The sequence below is a fragment of the Lontra canadensis genome, unplaced genomic scaffold, assembly GCF_010015895.1.
Source record: "Lontra canadensis isolate GAN:19392208 unplaced genomic scaffold, GSC_riverotter_1.0 scaffold5, whole genome shotgun sequence".
In the NCBI taxonomy this organism is placed as follows: Eukaryota; Metazoa; Chordata; class Mammalia; order Carnivora; family Mustelidae; genus Lontra; species Lontra canadensis.
Window position 1 is genome coordinate 42322200 of NW_022630999.1, and position 23046 is coordinate 42345245.

The following is a 23046-nucleotide window of genomic DNA, read 5'->3' on the forward strand; positions in this document are numbered from 1 at the left end:
TGTCAGATGAGATTCATTAATCATGAAAAAGTCTGATTTTTTTTTTCCCCTTCCTCCAGTAAGTACATTGTGCCCATCAGGGAAAACTTGAAGGTAAATTTACAGTATAAAATTGGACAATGTAGGAGGATCCTTCCTTAAAATGATCCACCCTCCCCTTCATTCAAGGACTCTGAGTCAGTGAACCTGTTCTCATATGGAGACTGACCAAGGAAATGCAATGTCCTGATGTGGTGATCCAAATAAGACCTCTTTTCACAAAGTCTAGAGATGTTATACTTAAACAAATCAAGTAAGGCTTCAGTAGTATTGCCCGTCTGTTTTAACCTTAGGGACTCCATAATCAATTAGCCAAAATCTTTGCAGGTCAAACCAGTCCCTTTACGTCTTTGATTCTGCTGCCCTTTATGGTAACCATTCCCATATGGTCTTTGATAGTGAAATGCAGTACTTTATTTCCTGTCCTTGTGGAATTCCACCATCCTCATTAAATTTAAGAAGCACAGTTCTGCAGCAGCATTTCCTTATTCCAGACTTTCAGAGAAACACCCCTGCAAAGTTCTTTAAGGATTCCAAGGTAGCCTTTGCTGATGTGAAGGGAGTTCGAAGTCTTGGTGAAGGGAAAACCCTCTGGAGCCTCTCAGGGGACCTATTTAACAGGTAGGTGAGCATCTATCATATTAAAACCAATCTCCCTAAATATTTGTATACTTTCCTATAGACTACATTGTAATAAGGAAGATGTGGCATCTCCATTTTATTCAGCATGGATCACCACTGGGTCTAGATTTCAGGCACATCATTAGAGTCACCCCTAGTTACGTGAAGTAACACTTTGAATCCAGAATCTCCTCTTAGTGAACCTATTTAAAAATACATAAACTAATACAGTGTTGTATTTCTTCTGCCCTAATACAAAACCATTAAGAAATATCCCCATATAAATATACTTTGGGTTTCAGTTAATATAATTGGTGAAATCTTGCAATTCCTTTGACGTGCATAACACCTCACAAGTCATGCTTTCTACTGGTCCCCTTGAATCTTCTAGGACTTGAATCTGCATTTGGATTTAGAAGACATGACAAATGCTGACACATTGGCAGTACAGTTTAAAAGGTTTTATTTGAAGATAGTCAAAGAAGCTTTCTGGGTCCCAACTTAAACCTTGAACTGTGAATTTAAAACCCAGTTTTATCATTCACCGGATTTGAATTCACACAACTGCAGGAGGAACTGGGAAAGTGAAGACCCATAAGCAGAGTTAGAGAATCAGAGTAGCCACCAACCAATCAGAGTAGCCACGTAAGAAGGGATAATCTGTTAAGAGGTCTATGGGATGCAGTTGCCTCTGTAGCTTCCTCCCTTGTGGGTATGTGGCCAAACTCCTGGTAGTAGATCTAAGCTTGCTCTTGGTCAACAGGACTGACCGTTGGAAAGCAGCAATGGACACGGAACTCAAGAGAGCAAAGGCAGGGTCATCTGGCTGGCTCAGTGGGTTAAGTCTGCCTTCAGCTCAGGTCATGATCTCAAGAGTCTTGGGATCAAGTCCTGCATCGGGCTCTCTGCTCGGCAGGGAGCCTGCTTCCCCCTCTCCCTCTGCCTACCTCTCTGTCTACTTGTGATCTCTGTCTGTCAAATAAATAAATAAAGTCTTAAAAAAAAAAAAAAAGAAAAGAAAAGAAAGCAAAGGCAGTCGGAACCTGCCAGGCCCCTTTGCCTTTGTCTCTTACTGCACCTGACTGCAAAAAGACTTTCAGATTAAGGGGTGCTGTTTCATATTGCTGTCCAAATCTCAATGAAGTTCCTCTTTTGGCCAGTTCTAACACAGAATCACACAAATAAGGAAATTCTGGGAAATGCAGTGTGCCTTTTAATTGAAGATGGCTGTATGACTTTAACTCTTTTTTTTTTCAGTTTTCTATGAGACAAGTGAAATAAAAATATATATTCTTATCCACTCGAAATAACTGTGAACGCTTTTTAAGCCCTTAATGTATGCTAACCATTCTGTTAACCACTTTACCTGTAAAACCTCACAGTAACCTTACAAGGTACTATTGTTATCCTCACATTATAGGTGAGGAAACAGAGAGATTCCATAACTTGCCCAAGAAAACAGTTGAATAGGATGCGGCTCTGACTCCAACTTCTGTGCACTCCGTTTTCCTTATCACCTCCTTTGTTCACCAATGTTGAGGATGTTTGGTGATAGAAAAAAAAAATGATTCATAAGCTAGTCACAGGCTTTCTTCATAGTCAAAGCTATCCAAGTAATTTTCAAACTCTCCAATAATTTGATGAACCCCAACTGCTCATCCAGACATTGTATAGGCTTTTCAGCTGGACATTCTTACAGATATTTCAGTTGGTTCTTGGTACAACCAGAGAGGGAGTGAGCAAGGAAGGGAAGTAGGAGAAAAGAGGGGGAAAAAAGAAAGAATGAGGACAGGAAAAGAAGAAAATATGGTTAATTAGTACGTAGACAATTTTGCCTAGTGAACCATATTTAAGTCTATTTTTACAATTCCCATGTTTCAAAAAAGAGTAATTCTGGGTCCAAATCCAAGAGGAAAAGATACTTTTATAAAAATGTGTTGTAAAGAAAAAGACCAAATGATTACCTGCATGCTAAGGGTTGAGAAGGCCCAGGTATGCATATTTCCACCAGATTTCCCTGCAATTAGAGCTCTTTGTATTTATGACAGTTGTCACTCGAGACTGAAGTTACTAATGACAATAAGGAAATAGAAACCCTGACCCAATATATGCCCAGTTACACTCAGGTAAATTTTTTGAAGAGTTAAAAGGAAAACAATAAAATGGGTGTTATATGACCAAATAAATTTGGACAATGCTGGACTTATCAAAGCAGAACTTCTCAGAGCCTTCAGTGTGAGCTTGTGCCTCATAAACTACCAGAAGAGAATATAGAGTATGTCATAAACATTTTTGGCAATAGTCTATTTTTCACTGAGCTTGGAAAAGAGCACTAAGTCATTTTTTTAATCAAATTTAATTGGATTATCAATTTCCAACCAGAGTAGAGCCCTTCCTAGGGCTTTGGGAAAAGACAAGCGCCATCATTATTTATCAAGCAAAAGACTTCATGAGGGTCTTCAGACATGACTCATGGGGCAGGAAGCATCCAAAAGGGCTGCCCTTTGGTAATGTATCATCTGGGGTAGGGCTTATAAAAGGAAAGTATGAAATACATCATCATGAAGGACAGTAAGATAAGAGCATAAACAAATCACTCTAAGATTTCAAAGGAGGGGGGAACCATACCTACTTGGGAAAATGCCTCAAGGTTTTGTGAACAGAGAGTTATCGGCAGTGGCCCGTGAAGGATGATGAGGAGGTGGCTGACAGCCAGAGTTGGGAAGAAATGTTTCCAAGCAGAAGAACTGGCATTACCAGAGGCACAGAGTGGGCTGGGTTGGGCTAGGCTGGAGGTAGAGACCAGGGATGGGGAAGAGATGGCAGGTAGCAGGAGAGAGAGAAGAAATCTTGATTTTTCAGCTGTTTGTCATGAATGCTACCTACATGGAAGATGGTGAAAGAAAATGGAGAGTCTGAAACTAAACCTAAAAACAGAAGGAGACCGTGCACAAGCATCCAGGCATCCAGAGCACAGCGGAGGGATCTAAAGGAAGGATGCCTAAGGAAAACTGAAGTCTCATTTCACCTACCTCATACTTTGGCTAAGGAAAAGGCCTAATCAAATATATTTGGATCTGGGTTCTTTGTATCCACTTGCCAATACAGAAAGCCAAAGAGAAGTAAGGTTCTTCTTGAAGATGTGTGTTATTCCCTGAAGAATCTTTTAGGAAAAGCAAACAGCCTGAGAAATATTTATTCATTAGATGGATTCTGGCAGCCTCCAGGAGAATCCAGAAAGTACCCAGTGCTTGTGCATGCTCGTAATACACTGGATTCTTGAAGCACTTGTGATTTAACTGTTTTGTTGTTAACTGTCATTAGGAAGGACCTCTTACTTTCTCCAGGAAAGGTATTGTTAACCCCCCCTCAAATGTATGAGTGTGGAAATATTATGAGATGGTGAAAGACTTTGGGTCCAAAAAATAATTATTACAGAAAACGTTGATTGTTTAATCCAGTTTTCCAACTGTAAGTAGGACATGATTTTTTTTTTAAACTCCCCCATGTTTATTGCTATAAAGAAGGTAAGTACTCTCTAGTGCCTTGCTTGATTTGAGAACATTCTGGCTGCTGCTGCTTCTTGTAAGCTATATGGCACTCTTCTGAAATCTGGTGCTGATACCTTCCACATGTGACCTCATTTACCCCTGGAAGAGAAAACTTCCTGCTGAATCAGATGGGTTTGAATCAGAGGTGCACACGTAACAAACAACCTATGTCTTTTTCGAACAGCTGATATGTCTATCCTTTGCCTTCTCATGGTGGGAAGTTTTCCTCTTCTTCTAGATGGAATCCATACTTTCCCAATGAGAACTATGGGTTGCCCAAGAAAGAATAGCTTGAAATGTGAGAGCTTATCTCCATTAAAGTCATCACTACTCCCTATACACAGTCCACAGCCTCACTCCCACCTTGGCTCTCTGAACCACAGATGGGTTCACTTAGGACAGCACCTCATCCAAACCCAGCAGCCATGATCCCCTCTGGTTCCAAGTGTACTGTATGCACAGCAAAACACACCAAAGGAGATTATGTAGCTCTGGAGAGAGTCAGGGGAACTTCAGCTCATGAATGGGTCAAGGCAGTAGATTGGGGGGCTAAATTACTATGGCAAACCCTATAGCAAATTCTTGCCATTTCTCAGTTCAGACCAAAGCTGACAACCTAAACATGGTCAGGTTTCACAGGAGCCTGAGACTCTGGAGTCCAAACAGAAGAAGAAACAAGATCCTGCATGTCACGTGGGAGACTGCATGGGCCAGGGCCAAGCCAGCTGGTGAGCTCGGCGACATTCAGAGAGAAAAACTAAGTAATCGCTCCCTTACAGGTGATATTTCATGGTCTCCAATTATGGACTGTGACATGGAAATGTTGGCAGTCTCCTTTATCCAGAGAATAGTTCCTCTTGAACTGCTCTTTCTGATGCTGTACAGAGAAACGTTTAGTGCTACATAGCGAATTTTGGCATTTTGTTAAATTTGATGAGTGTAGCCCCATCTGTCCCATTTAAGCACCGTGAATGCAGGTGTGTTTGTGTGTGTGTGTGTATGTGTGTGTGTGTGTGTTGTGTGAAAGGCAAGGCAGCATGCTGTACTGTTCTTGTGTGTTGATATTTCATTTCAAGAGTGGCTCCCAGTGTAGCTGAGAGACCTGGTTTCAGATGCCAGTTGGAGCGTCCTCGGGCTCATTAATAATGGACAAGTCTGGAGAGAGCAGCCTCACTTCCTTTGTTTTCCGCCGCAGAAGAAGGGGAACATGGATCTCTCCGTTTTGCCAAACAACAACCATCCTGACAAATTCCTGCAGCTTGATGTGAAGTCTTTCATGAGGAGCTCAGCTCTTCTTCAAGCCAGCCTGGCGAGGTTTCCGGGGGGGAATTACCCTGCTGCGCAGCACTGGCAAAACCTCGTGTACTCACAGGTAAAATCCGGGAAATGAAGCACGTGGGGCGGGGCTCATTTCTTTCTCCCTAGCTACCATTTCATTATTTGTACCAAAAAAAAAAAAAAGTCTGTAGGGAACATGGTACAAGGGAGCAGCTCATGCCTGCAACATAAAAAAGGTCTTTCTTCCTTAGCATCAGGAAAGTCTCTTAACACTTTATAAAATATGTGAATTCCCCCTACCATTCATTTTCCTCTAAGCATTCGCTTTTCTGCCTGTCCTCATTTTAGTGCCTACTTTTCATTTTACTTCTTTTCTTCAGGATTTTTCAAACCACTTGTTACATTTGCAAATTAGACTCTGGGGAACAGCCATATCTCTATCTTCTGGTGTATTCTACGCACAAAGCAGCCCACGCTCACACTGAGGCACAGCCTCTGAGGCAACCAGGGAACTCTCTTTTGCCCCTCTTAGACTGACTTGCTTTCATTTCATGCAGAGAACACTCAGCACAACAATGGATATCTAATGACTTCAGGAAAGGAAAATAGGAGGAACTCTCCTCCTTGGAAAGGTGCTGGCTATTGTCTTAGATGCTCTTCTTTTCCACAGATACCCATGTGGACAAGACGTAATGATCAGAACTGTCAAACCCAATGCAGACTTTATTTGTTGCTTTCTTCTTTTACACCTTCTTTCACTTTGCTGACGGAACAAGAATAAAGCTGATGAGTTCCATGTGCTGGAATAAACATAAGGGCCCTGACTGTTGGACAGCCCATGAAACAGGAATCATCTCTATTTTGAGATGTGAGGGCTAATGGGGTTAAGGGTTAGTCAATTTAGAAACAGGAAGAAGCATTTCATTTCAGAACAGATGTGACTGACCTACAAACCCCTGCATGTCATTAAACCCTTTGGAGTGGTTCAAATTCCCTGAACAGAAATTTGTTTTCTTTTAAGAAACAGTTGCTACTCATGAGTCCTGGTGTAAAGTGACTCCTTTGTGGTGTGTTTGTGGGCTCCTCGGGACCTTTATCATGAGATCATTCAAAACCAAGTACACTCAAATGATTATGTAAGTGTTTCCTCCACCTATAAGGGTTTTAATTTATTTCCCTCATCAGGCAGCCTGTTAGGACAACTGCCGTTGTAAAGTATTTCACATCCTTCCCCTTTGTAATCTTCAAAACTCTCCTCCCTACCAACCCCATACACACCTTTGTAGTTATGGTTTTCCTATTTTAACTTAAATGTGGTGAAATTCTTCCTTTTCCTTCCTTGTTGTTAATATCGTGGAACAAAATGACTCAAAAATCAATTCAGAAAACCTTGGCCCTCCTAGGCTATGAAGTTTAGTCAAAAGAAAACGTATCCAGTAAATTCCTTTGAGGTTGGAACACATCAGTCTAACGTCTTTTGTTTGGTACTGGAGTTGACCTATTTCCTTCATGGGAATCTTCACATTTTAAAGCTCTGTTGAATGTTGTTCTTAAACCTCAATAAAATGCATCCAATTTTTAAAGGGAATCTCTTTCAATAGGTACATTCTGATGAGCTGAAGTAGTTACCCAAGGTAAAAATCTGCTTCTTGTGTCTTTAGATATGTTATTGGTAAGTGTAAACTGTACATAAACTTACTAAATTTAGTTTTCCTTTTACTCTTAAAAAAAATGTTAAATGACAGAATAAAGGCCAACTTACTGTTGAAATGATGCATGGGGGGAATAAATCTTACAAATTCTGATAGTTTGTTAGGCATGACCCAAATTAGGACTAGGTACGATTTATATTTACTACTAGAAGAAGTAATCCTTCTTTCTGTGGCTGAACTTAAAATTCAGGAGTGGTATATTTGTTGGCTAAAATATAAATCTAAAATAAAAAGATATATGAAAGTTTTAAGTGGCTGTAGTGAGTATACCTGGTGTATTGAGGTGTTAGGTGTGCATAAGGTGGCAGCTGTGAAAAGTTCTTAATTTACAATCCTCATTCTGTTGGGGATACATTAAGCCAATGGGAAGAGCATTGAATAAAGGGGAGAGAAACTTGATTTCCTTTTTCTTTTTAAGATTTTATTTATTAGAGTGCACATGTGGCAAAGTGACAGAGAGAGCAGGAGAGGGGGCGGGGAAGGAGAAGCAGGCTTCCCAGGGAGTAGGGAACCCAGGACCCTGGGATCATGACCTGAGCCAAAGGCAGACACTTAACCAACTGAGAAACCCAGGTGCCCCAGAAACTTGGTTTCTTGCCTCAAATTCACAGTAAGCCCCTTTAAGAGACATGTATTATCACCTTTATTTTGTTTATGCCTCAATGTATCTACTTGAGAAATTAGTATAATATTAATTTTACATATCTGTCTAAAACTGAGAACAAATATAAATAATATGAGGTAAAAACAACTGAGAGAAAAGGTTTCCTATAAAAGTTTAAGAAATGTGTATTATTATTTGACAGTATTCCAAATTGTGTTGAAATTATCCTTTCCTTAGATTTTTTGAAAAACAGTAGATAATACTACTTGCATTTTTTAATTTATAGTGCGGATGGGGGGCGATGGTATTAGGGAATATAGTCAATACATCTGTCAAACCATAACTCAAGCGGTAGATTTTATACTCACATGAAATCCACACAGATTTCAGAGTTGTGTCAGCTTATCCCGGGGTCTTGCACCACCCAGATGCCTGGTGTTTGGGCTTCAGACCACCTCATAGACTGTCAAAGGACTTAACCTCCAACCATTGCCTTCAATATTAGTGGTAACTCAGCAGTTAAAACCCATATCCTATAACCCAAATATGAAGTTGAATTTCTCAGTACATGCATCATATTTCTATCCATGATTTATATCTCAAAGCTTCTTTAAAAATTCACATTCCATTTCCAGAAGAAGTTCTGTCAACCATTTTTACATGCAGAAGCAATTCTGGGCATATAGAAAAGTGAGCCCTCATTCTCATGCTTGCCAGCAGCCCTAGACACTGGATTCCACGCTGTGCAAACACACAGGTCACCGAAGTTTGCAGGGGGAGAGAACTAGCATGTATTTCTTGATCTCACTGTATTTACACTTTTCTTAAATTCTTTCACTGGAGAAGTAAAGAAGCTTCACCATAAATTTCATCTCAGTGCAATGAACAAACGTTTGCCAAAATCTAAAATTTCTGGTTGTTAAAATAATTTGGGGCATGTATCTGATGAAGGCATTTGGAATTGTATTCCAAATATTTCTGCCAATCCCTGTATAAAATGAGATAATAAAAGGAAAAGGCTAACCTTTTTTTTAGTTTAAGTGATAAAATACGTTTTTTCAGATATTGTAGTGTCTCCCCCCCCTTTTTTTGATTAGCAGTTAGACTTCGTAATCTTTTCAGACTAATCTCTTTTTGTTTTATCTTTTCCTGGTTTCCAGGAGCATTTGGTGCTAAACCTGTGAGCTGGACCAAAAGGCCAAGGACAAGAAATTGCTCTTCCCTTGATTTCTAGACGGTGTCATTTCCTGGGTTTATTCCTCAATCAACTTTCCTTGCCTTTTTTTTTTTTTTTTTTTTTAAGTCTTAATAGCTAACTTTTCCCTGTAAATTTTAACGTCTCTTCTATCTCAGTTTTTTTCTTTGGGGTAATTTTGGGCTGTGTTTTCTTTTGTTTTTGTTTGTTTTTTGGTTGTTGTTTTTGTTTTGAAGGCTATAATTGTACATTTTAGCAATCTGGCTCTGTACAGGTCCATGAGATCCATCGTGCCTTCTCTAAAAATGTCTCTATTCCTAATCCTCCACTTACTATTCTGAAAAGAACAGCCCTGCATACAGAATACTCTCCCATTTTTAATCTTATATTTGGGGAAATGCTATAGAACCTTTGAGGCACTTAAATTATTATCTAGGAAGTAGACTGAAGGGATACCCGTGTTGCTCAGGGGTTTACGTGCAAATATCAGAACATGATATATCAAGTTAGTCTAAATTTATGCAGTTTAAAAAATCTCCAGTGGGGTCTGGAATTTAGCCTTAGACAGTGTGCGGCCAGAAACAACACCAAAACTGTCCCACCGTACTGTTCTCAGACCAGACCCAAATGCCTCTGGCACTGAAGCCTTTATGAAGGACACCGTCAGTGTTACAAAAGCTTGTGTGGGACTCCAGAGTCCTGGGTAGGTGGAGAGGAAGGCAGGAAACAAAATTCAAGAGAGGCCTGGGTCAGACCACAAAAGCTTGGGATTTGTTTTCTGAGATTTTAAATTTTATCCTGAAAATTTTGAGGGCCTGGTAAAATTTTTAAGCAAGAGGATCACACAATCCAATCTGTGTTTTATAAAGATAGCTATTCTAGTACTTCAGAAACAGAATTACTGTAGTCATTGGGGACCACAAATTTGTTTGTACTGACACAAGTAATAGATAAATAAAATGCCATATTTGCATTATGATTATGAAAGCAATTTCATTGCATGTACAGATAAAATTGGGGGAAAATGGTAATCTTTATGATCTTGATTCTCCCAATCCATAAAGATGATGCTTCTTTTTCATTTCTTCAGTACTTCCTATGGCCTTTCGACAATGTCTTATAATTCTCCGTATAGAAGTTTTCATAAAGTTCATTAGGTTTATATCTAAATATTGATAAAGCTTTGTGCTCTTAAGACTAGAGCATTTTAAATAATATTTAATAATAAATTGTTACTAATGTATGCCACTGATTATTAGAGACTATGTAGTTATTACATATTGATCTTAAATCTGGAAATTCTGTTAATCTGTTTTATTTTGATAATACATATCCCTATAGATAATCATGGCATCTGCTGTTTTGTTTCATTATTTAAAATCTTATTCTTTTTATTTCTTTTTCTGTTCTTATTGTATTGCTTAGGGCTTCCACTACAATAACATATAAATATATGTGATTACTGGCATCCTTGTATTCTGAAATTAAAACAAACATTTCTCATATTGCAACTATTTGGTAAACTGTACCTTGGTAAACTATTTGGTAAATTGTTTTGGGCAGATTCTCTTAATTCATTTTTAAAGATTCCTTGCTATTTCTAGTTTGCTAAGAAAGTGTACTTTAAAAATGTTTGCATGTTTTCAAAATCTTTTTCAGAATCTGTATTGCAAAATCCTACTTTTTTTTCCTTATGTGGTGAATTTTATTAATCTTCTAATTTTTTAAATCACCCTCTAGGTACAAATTCTTTCCTGGTATAAATATTTCTTGTCCTGGTATGTATAATTTATACATATTGTAGGATTCTATTTAGCAATAGTTTATTCATGATTTTTGCATTATGCTTATAGGAGAAATTGGCCTATGATAAATTACCTTTTCTTTTACTTACTGCCTTTGTCTGGAGTTTATACTAACCTCACAAAGTGAACTAAGGAGTGTTTACTTTGTTTTCCCATTTTCTAGAAGGGTTTGACAATAATAGGAATGATTCATTTTCAAGACTATCTGGTAGAAGTTGATGGCAATATTCACTTGGCCTGGTATTTTTCGATTTTTGTGCAGTTGGGATAGATTTAAAACTACTGATTCCATAGTAAAATGATTACAGGTTTATTAATATTTTCTGTTTTTCTTTAAGTTTCCTAAGCTATGTGGGAAACTGCCCAGTTGCATGTAAAGTTTTCAAATTCCTCTCAAAATTCCTCTCATTATCCATGTGTTACATTTCTTAATCTCTGCTATTCTTTTTCTTTTTAATATTTTTTATTTATTTATCTGACAGTCAGAGATCACAAGTAGGCAGAGAGGCAGGCAGAGAGAGAGAGGAAGCAGGCTCCCTGCTGAGCAGAGAGCCCGATATGGGGCTCTATCCTAGGACACTGAGCCAAAGACAGAGGCTTAACCCACTGAGCCACCCAGGCACCCCTCTGCTATTCTTTACTCATGTTTCCTTTACATTTCTAGCCCTGTGGATGTCTGTCTTTTTTTTTCTGAGCAGCATTGCCAGAAGTGTTTTCTGTCTTTCTAGCCCTTCCAGAGAAATAGCTTTCAACATCATTCATCCGCTTCATTGTGTATTTGTTTTTTCTTTTGTACCATGTATTGATTTCTATGTTTTTTAAATTTTTATTTAAATTGCAGTTAACATACAGGGCAATTTTCCCTACTTCTATCTTCATTGTCTCTTATTACCTCATTAATTTTCTCAATCTGCTTTTGTCATGCAAACATATATTTCTATTGTAGTCTCTCAAAATACCATTTCAGCTCCAGCCAACAATTTTACAAATGTGGCATTTTTCATTTTCATTCTGTTCTACATTCTTAATTTCCATTATTGCTTCTTTAAAGTGTGTGTTTTAGTTTTCTACAATATGTCATACTTTAACTTTTTGATATTGATACATAAATTTCTAAGTTGATTGTGTTCAAACAGCATGATTCATATAATACTGAGTCTTTGAAATTTACTTTAGAGTCTAGCACATCAATTTTTGTAAATATGCAGTGTATATGTTAAAAATTAATGTTTTCAATTGTTTAGTAAAGATGTCGGTATATATGACTTAATCAAACTTAATTTTATTGCTCAAATCCTTTTTATCTTTAGTAATTGTTTTGTCTGCTTGGTAAAAATAATATGTATAAACTTCTCCTTGTAATTATCTCCAGTTTTGCCTTACAAAGATTGAGACTATTAGATGCATATAAGTTTAGAATTATTATATTTTACTAATGATACCTACTTTTATTCATTTCATAGCAATCCTCTGTATCTAACAAAGTCTTTTATCTAAAATCTATTTTGTCTGCCATATATATATATATATATATCCTTTTTTAATTAGCAAAGGATATACCTATATCCTTTTTTAATTAACATATCATGTATTATTTGCCCCAGGGGTACAGGTTTGTGAATCATCAGTCTTACACAATTCATAGCACTCACCATAGCACATACCCTCCCCAGTGTCCATAACCCAGCAAACCTATCCCTTGTCCCCCACTCCCCAGCAACACTCAATTTGTTTCCTAAGATTAAGGGTCTCTTATATATACATTGTTAGTGGTAGCTGAAGTTACATTGTGGATACAAATCTACTCAAAGTTTTAGTGACAACACAATGGAATGTATTTCTCACACAAGGTCTGATGTGGGGGAAATGGATGTCATAGGGGCCTGACCTCTAAGTTGAATCCAGACTGTTCCTTCTTGAGGGTCTACTATATCAGAATCTCTGTTGGACCTGTCTACTGGAAAGAGAGTAATCCAAGAATCTTTCAGGGATTTCAGGGGTCAACCCTGAGTTGGGATATGTCCCAATCCAGTCCTAAATCCTAATCCATGGACTGTCCCATGCCTATAAAGAAGAACTGGATTTGCTAGCCAGGCTCTGCCACAGTTTATCATTCTTTTAAACACATTTACATTGTATATATAGAGATGTGTGTGTATATATATATATATATATATATGTATATTATATATTAATATAATACATGTTTATATAATTTACATATTATGTAAATATATGATGTATAGTTACATAAATTTGTATACTTATAAATATATATTTTATATTATATAAATATATGATTATAATAATATTATTATATATTATATATAAATATTTATTTTGTATCTATAAAGTCTTCCTTTCTGAATGGGAAAAATTAAAGGCATGGCAGTCACAGGCTCCTGGGTGGTTCAGTCAGTTAAGTGTCTGCCTTTGGCTCAGAACATGATTCCAGGGTCCTAGGATCAAGTCCCATGTTGGGCTCCCTGCTCAGCAGGGAGTCTGTTTCTCCTTCTGTCCCTCCCCCCACACTTGTCAGCTCTCTCTCTCTCACACACAAAAACAAATAAATAAAACCTTTAATAAATAATAGATAAAATAAATAGATCAATAAATAAAATAGAAACATGGGAGTCATTCTTCCAAAGTAATTCTGAGGTCTCATGGGAATAGTTTATGTGGACTCCTTTCTTGAAGGTGTGGACAATTGATTAGGCCACAGTTCTGCTTTTTAGAATAACTTCTGAGGCACTGTTCTATATAGTCCTTGATTCCACCCTCTAGGAAGCATCCCCTTGTTCACTGTTCTCTTTTGCCACATCAGAAGTAGACCCTTCTTCAAGAAGAGGCTTCAAAGTTTACTCCCACTCAAGGAAATTTAGAAATCTAGGATTATTATCACTGCTTTCTTTTGTTTTGTTTTGTGGTTAATTCTAAACATTCAAAAGCTTTTAGGTATAGGCATGTGATTTCTTTGGTCATATATTTCTTACAGAATTTAGGAAATTATTTATTAATGTAATCTTATCTGACCTGACTGACTACTTACAGTCAATTTTTTATGTTAGTGAACACACCCAAAGTTCTTTGAAGGCATAACTCTCCAATAGGCTTTAATACCTTGGTTTTTTGCCTCCATTTCTGTATTTTTAGGGTCAGTGACAACCACGTAGAATCTCTCAAGGATAAGAGTTATGAAAGCACAGCCTAACGTGATCCTTTTCTTGAGTCACTTTATTTGATTGAGAAATTGCAATAGGCATATTTTGCTCAATGCTTTCTTTTTTTTAATTAATTCTGTGTTTTAGTGTTGGGGTCTACAACTAGATTTTCAACAGTAGGAAGATAGTAGGCATTGAATTTCTAGGTCCTCTCTACTCTCTTTCATTTCTTTTTTCCTACTGTCTGGTTCTTTCTCTAATCTCTAATCTCATCTCTTTCTTGTATCATATTAATGTTCTGATAATTGTAATGTCATTATATATATGTAAATGTTCTGATTATTTATAAGAATCTCTTCTAGAGCTACAGGTGATTGGGTTCCCAAATATGACAGATGACATGTATGCCAATTTTTTTTTCCTTATAAGATATTAATAACCACCATTCCAGCTGCTCATGATTTTTTCATCCCATATTTGGAATTTTAAGATATACTACTTTTTGTATTAGAGAGGATAAGGCAGGCTATGCTGTGATGGCACATATCCTCATAAAATATCACTAATTGAAAACAAAATATTTTTTTAAAGATCCATTTATTTATTAGAGAGAGTGTGTGCATGCAGTGGGAGGGGCAGAGGGAGAGAGAGAATCTTTAAGCACACTCCCTGCTGGGCTCACAGTCTGACGCTGGGCTCAATCCCAGGACCCTGAGTTCATGACCTGAGCCAAAATCAAGAGTTGGACACTTAATTGACTGAGCCACACCAGGCACTCCAAAATAAAATAAATTGCTTGCTCATGAAAAGTCTGACAAAGGCAAGTGGATTTTAGGAGCAGCTCTTTTCCAAGAAGTAACCCTGAGCATCAAGTTCTTTCATCCTGTAGTTCTGCCATCACAGAACCCTTGCTTCATAGTGACACAAAAATGGAAATGAGGAAAGTGAGCCTAAAACACTATGGGACATTTCAGGGACCAGGTTCCATGGTGGTTTCTGTTACTTTTATCCATACATCATCAACTAGGAAAGAGCTGGCCCCATTGTAACTTCAAGCCAGACTGGGAAAACCAGTCATCCTTTATGCTCAGGAAGGGAGAATGAAATTCATAAGCATCTAACCAATCACCACAATACAGAGCTCTCATTTCTCTCTATTTGCCAGTATATCTTCTCATGTTCTTTCATTCTCATTCTTTGAGAGCTTATATTTTAGGTATTCTTCTTGTAAATATTACATAATTGAATTTTAAAAATCTCATCTGACAATCTCTGTCATTAAAATAGAAGGTTTAGTCTATTTACATTTAACATGATGATTTCTAAAATTTTTCTGTTTTCCCGAGGTTCCCCCTATTCTTTGCTTCTAGTTTTATTGTCTTAAGATCAAGTTTCCTTTATTTTTTTCTATTGTTTTACTGATTTAGAAACTATATATTCTTTCTCTATTTTTAGTAAAATTTCTATACTTTGATATGATTTCTTAAAATGTTCTAATCAAAAATATCTCTGTCAATTTTACAGTCCAGTGATTTAATTGTCCCTTATTTAAAAACTCACAAATTAGTAATTATTATCTCTATTTTACCATAAAATCCATACTTGGTTAGATAGATTTATCTAAGATAAATAAGATTTATCAATTTTCTTGTTTCTTTTCTTTTCTTTTGCTCAGCATTTCTTTTTGCATATTAATCTTTACTTTTATTATTAAGTTTTTTTTTTCCTGAAGTACATTTTTTTAGAGGTTTTTTCTTTATTGGCTTGTTAATTCTGTAGTCTAAATTTTTGTTTGTCTCAATATGCATTCTAATTCACTCCTTTTACTGAATGATAGTTTACTTGTATGTAAATGACATAAATAATGACTAAAAGATATTAAAGATAAATGGACAAGGTAACAGTGAACACAGAAAAGTCTAGGTAAACTTTAAAGTGTTACTTTCCTTAAATATTTTAAAATACAAGTTATTTTAGAGTTTATATGACTAAAATAATAGAATTTTTTTTTTAGTTTTTCTTTGGTAAATGTGATCTATCCAGAATGTCGTATCAAGAGTTAGACTCAAGTACATGCTTTTTTTCTTTCTTAAGGTATTTGAAAAATATTACCAAAATATAAATGAAGCTTGTTTCTTATCCTGTCATCAGATCCTTAGCAAAGATATTCTATTAATTTTCTCTTCACATGTCCTTCAGACATGAAATTGTCATGCAACACAAAACATAAATGGCATCATATAGTAGGATAAACTCAGACTTTCAACAATGTGGTTTAGAATTAAGGGCTTGAATATTCTTTTTAGACTATAGCTCTGAATTATTAGTTATTAAAATTATTTTGTTATCTTATACCTTTTAGTTTTTCAAAGTCTTTATACATTCTAATAGATTCTGTTATTTTTTTCCTGACCCCCAAAACTGTATTTTCCTCATTTATAGAGCTTTCTTATTTAAGAAGCTCAAGGAATGGTCTAGCAGGCAAGAAAACTGACAAAGCAAATTTGTCAATGTCTGAAGAATTATCCCTCTCAAAGATGATCAAAGATGTCTAGCCTTGAAGAAAAACCTTGGGTCAGAATTATGCTAAGCTGAAATGATCCAAATTTCATATCAAATTGTTTTTTCTCAATTCAGAAACATTTTTATGAGGCTATCCATCTTAAAGACAAATGCTAGGTCAAGATGATGTATTATTTCATTGCAAATTGCAGTATTGAAGAATATAAATTGATTTTAAGCAGACCACCAACCTAATAAATTCAGAGAAGATCTCCAACTTGACCTCTAAGTATGTAAAAAATAGGTTAAGAAAATTAGGGAAACCTAAGGTCAAAGAGAATGTGAATGGTTTTATCTAGATGCTTTTTTTTTTTTTTTTTGGTTTATCAACCATTTCAGAAGGAAACTGTATGTAGTATTAGTTCACAACCTAGCTTACTTAAATACATATTTAATGTGACCTATATACCCCATTATGAGCTGAGCAAATCAGTGTCTTGATGTTCATAAATATGACTCAGAGGAATATTAATTGAAGCACGTGCATTGAATATTATTGAATATTATTGAAACATGTGTTGAAAAATTGCTGTAAATTCATGAAATGTGTCACCATTAGGGTTAAGTCTGTTTTCTGAAAATTAACTTATGTGGAATTCTTTCCCTTGATGCCCCATGATAACTGAGGCATTAATCTATAAGGTTTTTGTTTCTTCTTAATTTTATTCAGCCTATGAACACATTTTAAAGCTAGATTTTTCTACTTCCATAGTAATTTTATAGTCACAAAAACAAAAACAAACAAACAAAAACAACCAAAATAAAACCCTGAAGGTCAAATCAGACACAGGAAAAACACAACTACCCTACGCTGTTAAATTTGAGATACTGGTTGCCCTTGGGCAGGGAGAGGGAAAGGGTTTTGGAAGGGAACAGGATGTATGCCGGTAATGTCCTCTTTCTTATTGAGCTATATATATGTGTGTGTACTTTTCTACATGTAAATTTGGCTTCAGTAAAAAAAGATTTTAAAAATCTGAAAGTCAATATTAGAGCCATCTACTAGCCTGCTGGTGTGTAGACACATAAAGGAGTACGATGCTGTTCTGTCCTCCAAGCTGTCTGAAATAGGAGTCCCGAGAGAGTTTTTGTGAAAGCCAAGGCATATCTATAAAATGCCTTTTAATCTTGACTTTGCTGGATTAATACAGCAACATTAAATATTATTTTTATCAGTCATGCAATGCACAAATAGAAGTAAAATGTCATTAAATCTCAATGCAAGTGAGCTGGAAAAAAACTGGCTTTGTTCAGAATTCTGCTATTTGAATTAAAGAACAATGTTCTTTCTCTGTAGTTATAAAAGAGCATTTGAATGAATGATCACTGAAGCTGAACAAGATCACATGCAAAGAAAAACACTCAATTAATGGCGGGATTCTAGGTCAGACTAGATCCTAGGATCCTTTCCTCATTCATTATCCTCATCTGTTGGGTTTCCAGGCAGAATCAGCAGATTTTCAGGGGCCATTATTTCGCATTTCATCCTCTGCTGCCCATGGCCCATTGGTAAGAGAAGACTTGTCACTGTGTCTCCTAACAGAGAGAAAAGAAGACCATTCCTGCTCAGCGAATGAGGAGATCCGGGCCAGAGGGCATTGCTGCTGTGGACCATCCCCCACCATCCTTGTCATCAGTTCTGAAGAATAACCCACTCTATGGTGACCTAAGTTTGGAGGAAGCCATGGAAGAAAGAAAAAAGCATCCCTCGTGGACGGTTGAGGAATATGACAGGCATTCCCTGCACACAAACCTTTCTGGGCATCTGAAGGTACTCAAACCAAAGAATCACTTCCTTCAACTGATGAAGAAGTTCTGTCAAATATTCCTTTAAAAAAAAAAAAAAAACTTGAGTATTAAGGTGACAAGCACTCTTCACTAGACCCAGATCTCTAGAGTTGTCCTTTTGGCTCCTGGAATCCCTTTCTCTCTCCTATGGATTTGTTCTTAGTTTTACTATGTCAGCAATTACTGGCATCTCTCTGGTGTAGAGAGAAAGAAATGATGTGACACAGAAAGATTTACCTAGAAGGTTAAAGGTTTTTGAAAATTGATTTACCAGATTATTATGTTTTCCCCTAGTTTTGTGACCATTTATTTCATGAAGACTCAAGAATTCCCTCACCTACATTGATTCAAAACTATTCGATGCTCTTAGGCATGGGGCAAAGCAGTTCTCATCAAGGGTCATGGTATTCCAAGCCCACTCAGTGATTTAAGATTACAGATTTACATTTTGGACGTTTTCCTGTGTCTCAGTAACAAAACAAAACAAAAACATTTCAACACAGCAAAAGTATGCAATGAACTCATTCACCCAGCTTAAACCCAACTTCAGTTTTCCTTTGTTTTCTTTTTTTCCCCCTGGTGTCATCTATCACATAGAAGATCTAGAAATACCTGCAAAGCAAGGAGAATGGCCCTCTGTTTTCTGAGTGGACCAGATTCCTCCCCAGCTTTGGCTTGCCTCTGCCTGCCCTGAGGTCAGGGAGGCCTGACTTTTTCCACATACACTTCATTTAAGGTGTATCTGCTCTGAGTCCCATACGTTAAGCACCTGAAGAGTTTTTTCTGTCGCAAGGGACACAATATTGTGTCCCCTTAAAATCTGATATTTTTAAATATCCCGAATGTGCACTCTTGAAATATCTTGTCCAGAGTCTTTGAGGCTTTTTAATCTTCTAGTAGATTGAATATATCTTCTCCTTAATGTAGCCTCTTTTCCAAAGAAGTTTCCATAACAGATGCTCCCCCATAGCAACAGTAATCTTGTGGGGTTTTTTTGGTTTTGTTTTGTTTTGTTCTTATCACGAGTCTGAAGGTCAGGTCCTCTAAGAAATTAGTTAGGTTTTTTTTTTTTCTTTTTCTTTCTTTTTTTTTTTTAATTAAGTTTTTATTTTAATTCCAATGTGGTTAAAGTACAGTGTTGTATTAGTTTCAGGTGCACAATATAGTGATTCAACAATTCACCCAGGGCTCATCATGAAAAGGGTGCTCCTTAATCTATCTGGCTTTCACATTCCCCAGCCCCCTTCCCTCTGTTCTCTCTATAGTTAGTTAAGAGTCTGTTTCTTGGCTTCTCTCTCTCTCTCTCTCCCTCTCGCTCTTTCTCTCTCTCTCTCTCTCTCTCTTTCCTTTGCTCCTTTGCTTTCTTTCCTTTGCTCATTTCCACATGAGTGGAATCATATGGTATTTGTCTTTCTCTGACTTATTTTGCTTAGCATTAAATTACTCTCTAGCTCCATCCATGTCTTTGTCAATGGCAAGATTTCATTTCTTTTTATGGCTGAATAATATCTCATTATATATCACATCTTTATCCATTCATCTTTTGATGGACACTTAGATTGCTTAAAAAGTCACTTTCTACAATTAGGAAAGCATGTATTATTCTATTTCATAAATATTTCTTGACCATGTGACAGAGGCTCATCTCTACTCTTTATTGTTTACCTGAATGGCAAAAGGGTTATGAAGATGAGTATTACTGTACCTGCATCAAAAAGTTCATCTAACTGACCAGAGTAACAAAACCATAATTATAGAACAAAATAAAAGAAGAGGATAATGTTGTAATAATAATAGAAAGGGCTGTGCAGACTTAAAAGGAGGACAAAATCACACTGGATTATAAAAAGACATCACGAAAAAAGTTAATTTATGCTGGCCTGGAAGGATGCATAGAATTCCAAAAGATATGGATGGTTGGCATGAGCGGGGAGACTCTCCCGTCTGGAGTAGCAAGAAAAAAAGCACAAATTCCAGAAAGTAAGAGAGATTGTCAGAACAATAAATAGTGCAGTGTCATTGTCACTACAATTTAACTAATAGAATAACAGGAAAATAAGGCTCAAAAACACTTAAAAAGTGTTTGGATGTAGGCTAAGGAGATTGAACATCATTGGCAATGAGTAATATTTCTGTTGGCAAATTCCATGAGCTCTGTTGCAGAAGAGCAAATATAGATATGATGGGTGCATTGCTTCACTGAACCTGGGGACTGTCCCCTCCCCACCCATCTGCCACACATAGAGTTTCCCTCAAAGCCTTTGCAGACCTCATGAGCACTCTTTTGAGGGATGCTTCTGAAAGTCATAGCTTTAGTTTTCATTAGAATTTCTTTCTATACTTGATAAATTCAACTTCTTTCCTCACCATTCCTGTGCATCTCATAACCAGCAGACAGAGCCCCTAACTTATTTTCTGAAATTTTTTCACCTCTTACGGGCTGTAAAACCTCCAAGTGCCTTTGGCCAATAACATTTTTCTAAATTATAAATAAGAAAGGAGAAAAGAAGCCCCACATTTAGTTACCAGGTCTAATTAGGAGCAGAATGTAAGAGGAGTCTGGAATTACGGAAGTTCTTCCTAAGGATTGTAGGCATTAGACTTGACTTTGATGAGGACACAAAGTATGTGAAGGATACAAGTCAAGCAGACAAGGATTGCAAGATTATCTATCCTTCTGCATAGCCCATCCAAATTTTATTTCACTAGCTTTTTAAGACCAGGAAATTGAAATGGTAGCAGCACGGTGGAGGAATTATTTTGCCATCACCAGCATTTGCCCAGCTCCCTGTGTGTGTGCCCGTTTTGCACCTAGCAGGGTGCTACTGACCCCCAAAGCTGGCTTAAAGTTCACTGAGACTAGAGAGGCAGAGAGAGGGTGGGCACCTCAGCTGCAAGCCGTTGCTGATGAAAAATCAGCAGTTCTGCAGTGTCAGTAAGTCTGTAACACTGGTTACTGATTGATCCTATTCTCCTACGTAATTTTTGTTTTCTTTTTAGGAAAATCCTAATGACCTGCGGTTTTGGTTGGGAGACATGTACACACCTGGTTTTGATACCTTATTGAAAAAGGAAGAGGAACAAGAAAAGCATTCAAAATACTGTCGTATAGGTCTGATTTTGTTCCTTGTTGCCTGCATCTTGGTTTTCATAGTGACTGTTTGCACATTTTTCACCTAAAGAAAACTGCCGCAGATACAGTGGCTTGAAATTTCTTAAAAATCTTTCTAAATAAACATTTGCAGAAAAACACGCTCACGTGGTATGAATGTACTATGGAATGTTCAGCTAAGTGTCATTGTCTTGCAGAAGGCAAATGTTACCTGAGATATGCTGGCTTTCTCTGTTTTGTTCTAGAAACCTTGGTAGGAATTCTGGGGTGACCAGGAATTCTGGGGATCAAAATCACAGAAAAGCCGCTATAACAACCAAAATGAAATACAGGATAGAGAACAAAACAGCACCAACAATTGTCGGCAGACCTCTGTGCCCTGTCCCTCCCGCCATGGTCCCTAAGAAAGTTGAGCAAAGCATTTTTTTGGCTGCCCCAGGTGTGCAGATGGAAACTGGTTGTGCTGACTGTTGGGCTGAGTTCATGCTGTTTTATCTGCTCTTATTCCGATTTAAGCCAGGAAAGGTGTGTTGGGGGCTTTATTCAAACCGATTCTCATTTTCTCAGGATTGCTTTATAAATGCCTCCGTTTGATGTAGCAATTTCAGTACACCTAAACTGGAACGGGCCCTCGTTCTATAATTAATTACATTTACAGCCAGTTGGACTTACTGATTGATCCACGTTGGCTAGTGTGAGCCCTGGTGGCTCTCAGGAAGTATGTATCACCACCCATATGGTCTCAGAAAAGGCCCTAGAAAAGCACAGGAAAAACAGCTAAGGGAGTAGCATCTGAATCCTAACTGTGTCTTTTGCTAACTGTTGGACCCTGAGCAAGTTACTGTTTCTGAGAAAGGATAGAATCAGCTCCCTGGTAGGACTCGTCTAAAGGCTAAGTAAGAGACAGGTAAGAACAACATGGGGCTCCTAGTACACAGTTGCCTAGATGAGGATGGTTCTTGCTACAAATATGTGCTAAGCTTATTGGCACCCTGAGGCCACCTGCCATTGCCTGCCGCGATAGCTAGGGATGTGATGTTGGTCACAGATGGAGAATCAAGTCACCTGCCTTCTCTTTGTTCTAGAACACCGGACCCTGACTCCCCCATCCCCCAGACAGTTTAGTGCATAAAGTGGAAAAGGAACTTCCTCTTCTTCCCATTAGTCAGCCTTTGGGATTACCGCATCATTCTACCTCTCTTAAAGATACTTGAAAAAAAGAACACAAAAGTGCAGCTTTACGATACAAGAAATTCATCGTGCACAATTGTCTTAGCCATATTTGTAGAGTTTAACTTCTTGTTCCTCCTCTCATCTGTAATAGGTTTTAGCCCAATATAGAACTGAATTAAGGAGAGATGAAGGTCCTGGGGACTCCCGAGGGCAGACCCACTCATTGTGGATGCCTGGCAGACAACCGCTTGGTATTAACTCTATTTTCAAAGCTTGAGTGCCCAGCATTTGCCTCTAAGGGATTCAAACTATACTCAGGTCCCTGCTCCTCATGGAAATCATTTGTGCTGCACGAGGTTACACCCAGCTCTCTGGGGCCACATACAGGTAAGACTCTGTAAGGGCACTCACTCCACGGGGATAACCACATAAGTGTGCCAATCTG

General features: G+C 37.4%; 1 protein-coding gene across 2 annotated transcripts; it reads left to right on the top strand.

Moving 5' to 3' along the window:
- Window positions 1-597: 597 nt before the first annotated feature.
- MINAR2 (membrane integral NOTCH2 associated receptor 2) lies at window positions 598-21507 on the top strand. 2 transcript variants are annotated; one of them, XM_032851269.1, is made up of 4 exons: window positions 598-660; window positions 5407-5583; window positions 18072-18299; window positions 21317-21507. In XM_032851269.1, exons 2-4 carry the CDS (start codon window positions 5419-5421, stop codon window positions 21494-21496), a joined length of 573 nt encoding a protein of 190 aa, XP_032707160.1. In that variant the 5' UTR covers window positions 598-660; window positions 5407-5418; the 3' UTR covers window positions 21497-21507. The 2 variants fall into 2 exon arrangements, with proteins under 2 accessions (XP_032707160.1, XP_032707158.1); XM_032851267.1 differs by lacking the exon at window positions 598-660 and having other exon boundaries at window positions 5223-5583.
- Window positions 21508-23046: the final 1539 nt, after the last annotated feature.

Coding starts and splice junctions, on each gene's coding strand:
- MINAR2 (XM_032851269.1), top strand. CDS start 5,419: ATGGATCTCTCCGTTTTGCCAAACAACAACCATCCTGACAAATTCCTG. Junction 5,584..18,071: donor AAAACCTCGTGTACTCACAG/GTAAAATCCGGG, acceptor GTCTCCTAACAG/AGAGAAAAGAAGACCATTCC. Junction 18,300..21,316: donor ACCTTTCTGGGCATCTGAAG/GTACTCAAACCA, acceptor TTTTCTTTTTAG/GAAAATCCTAATGACCTGCG.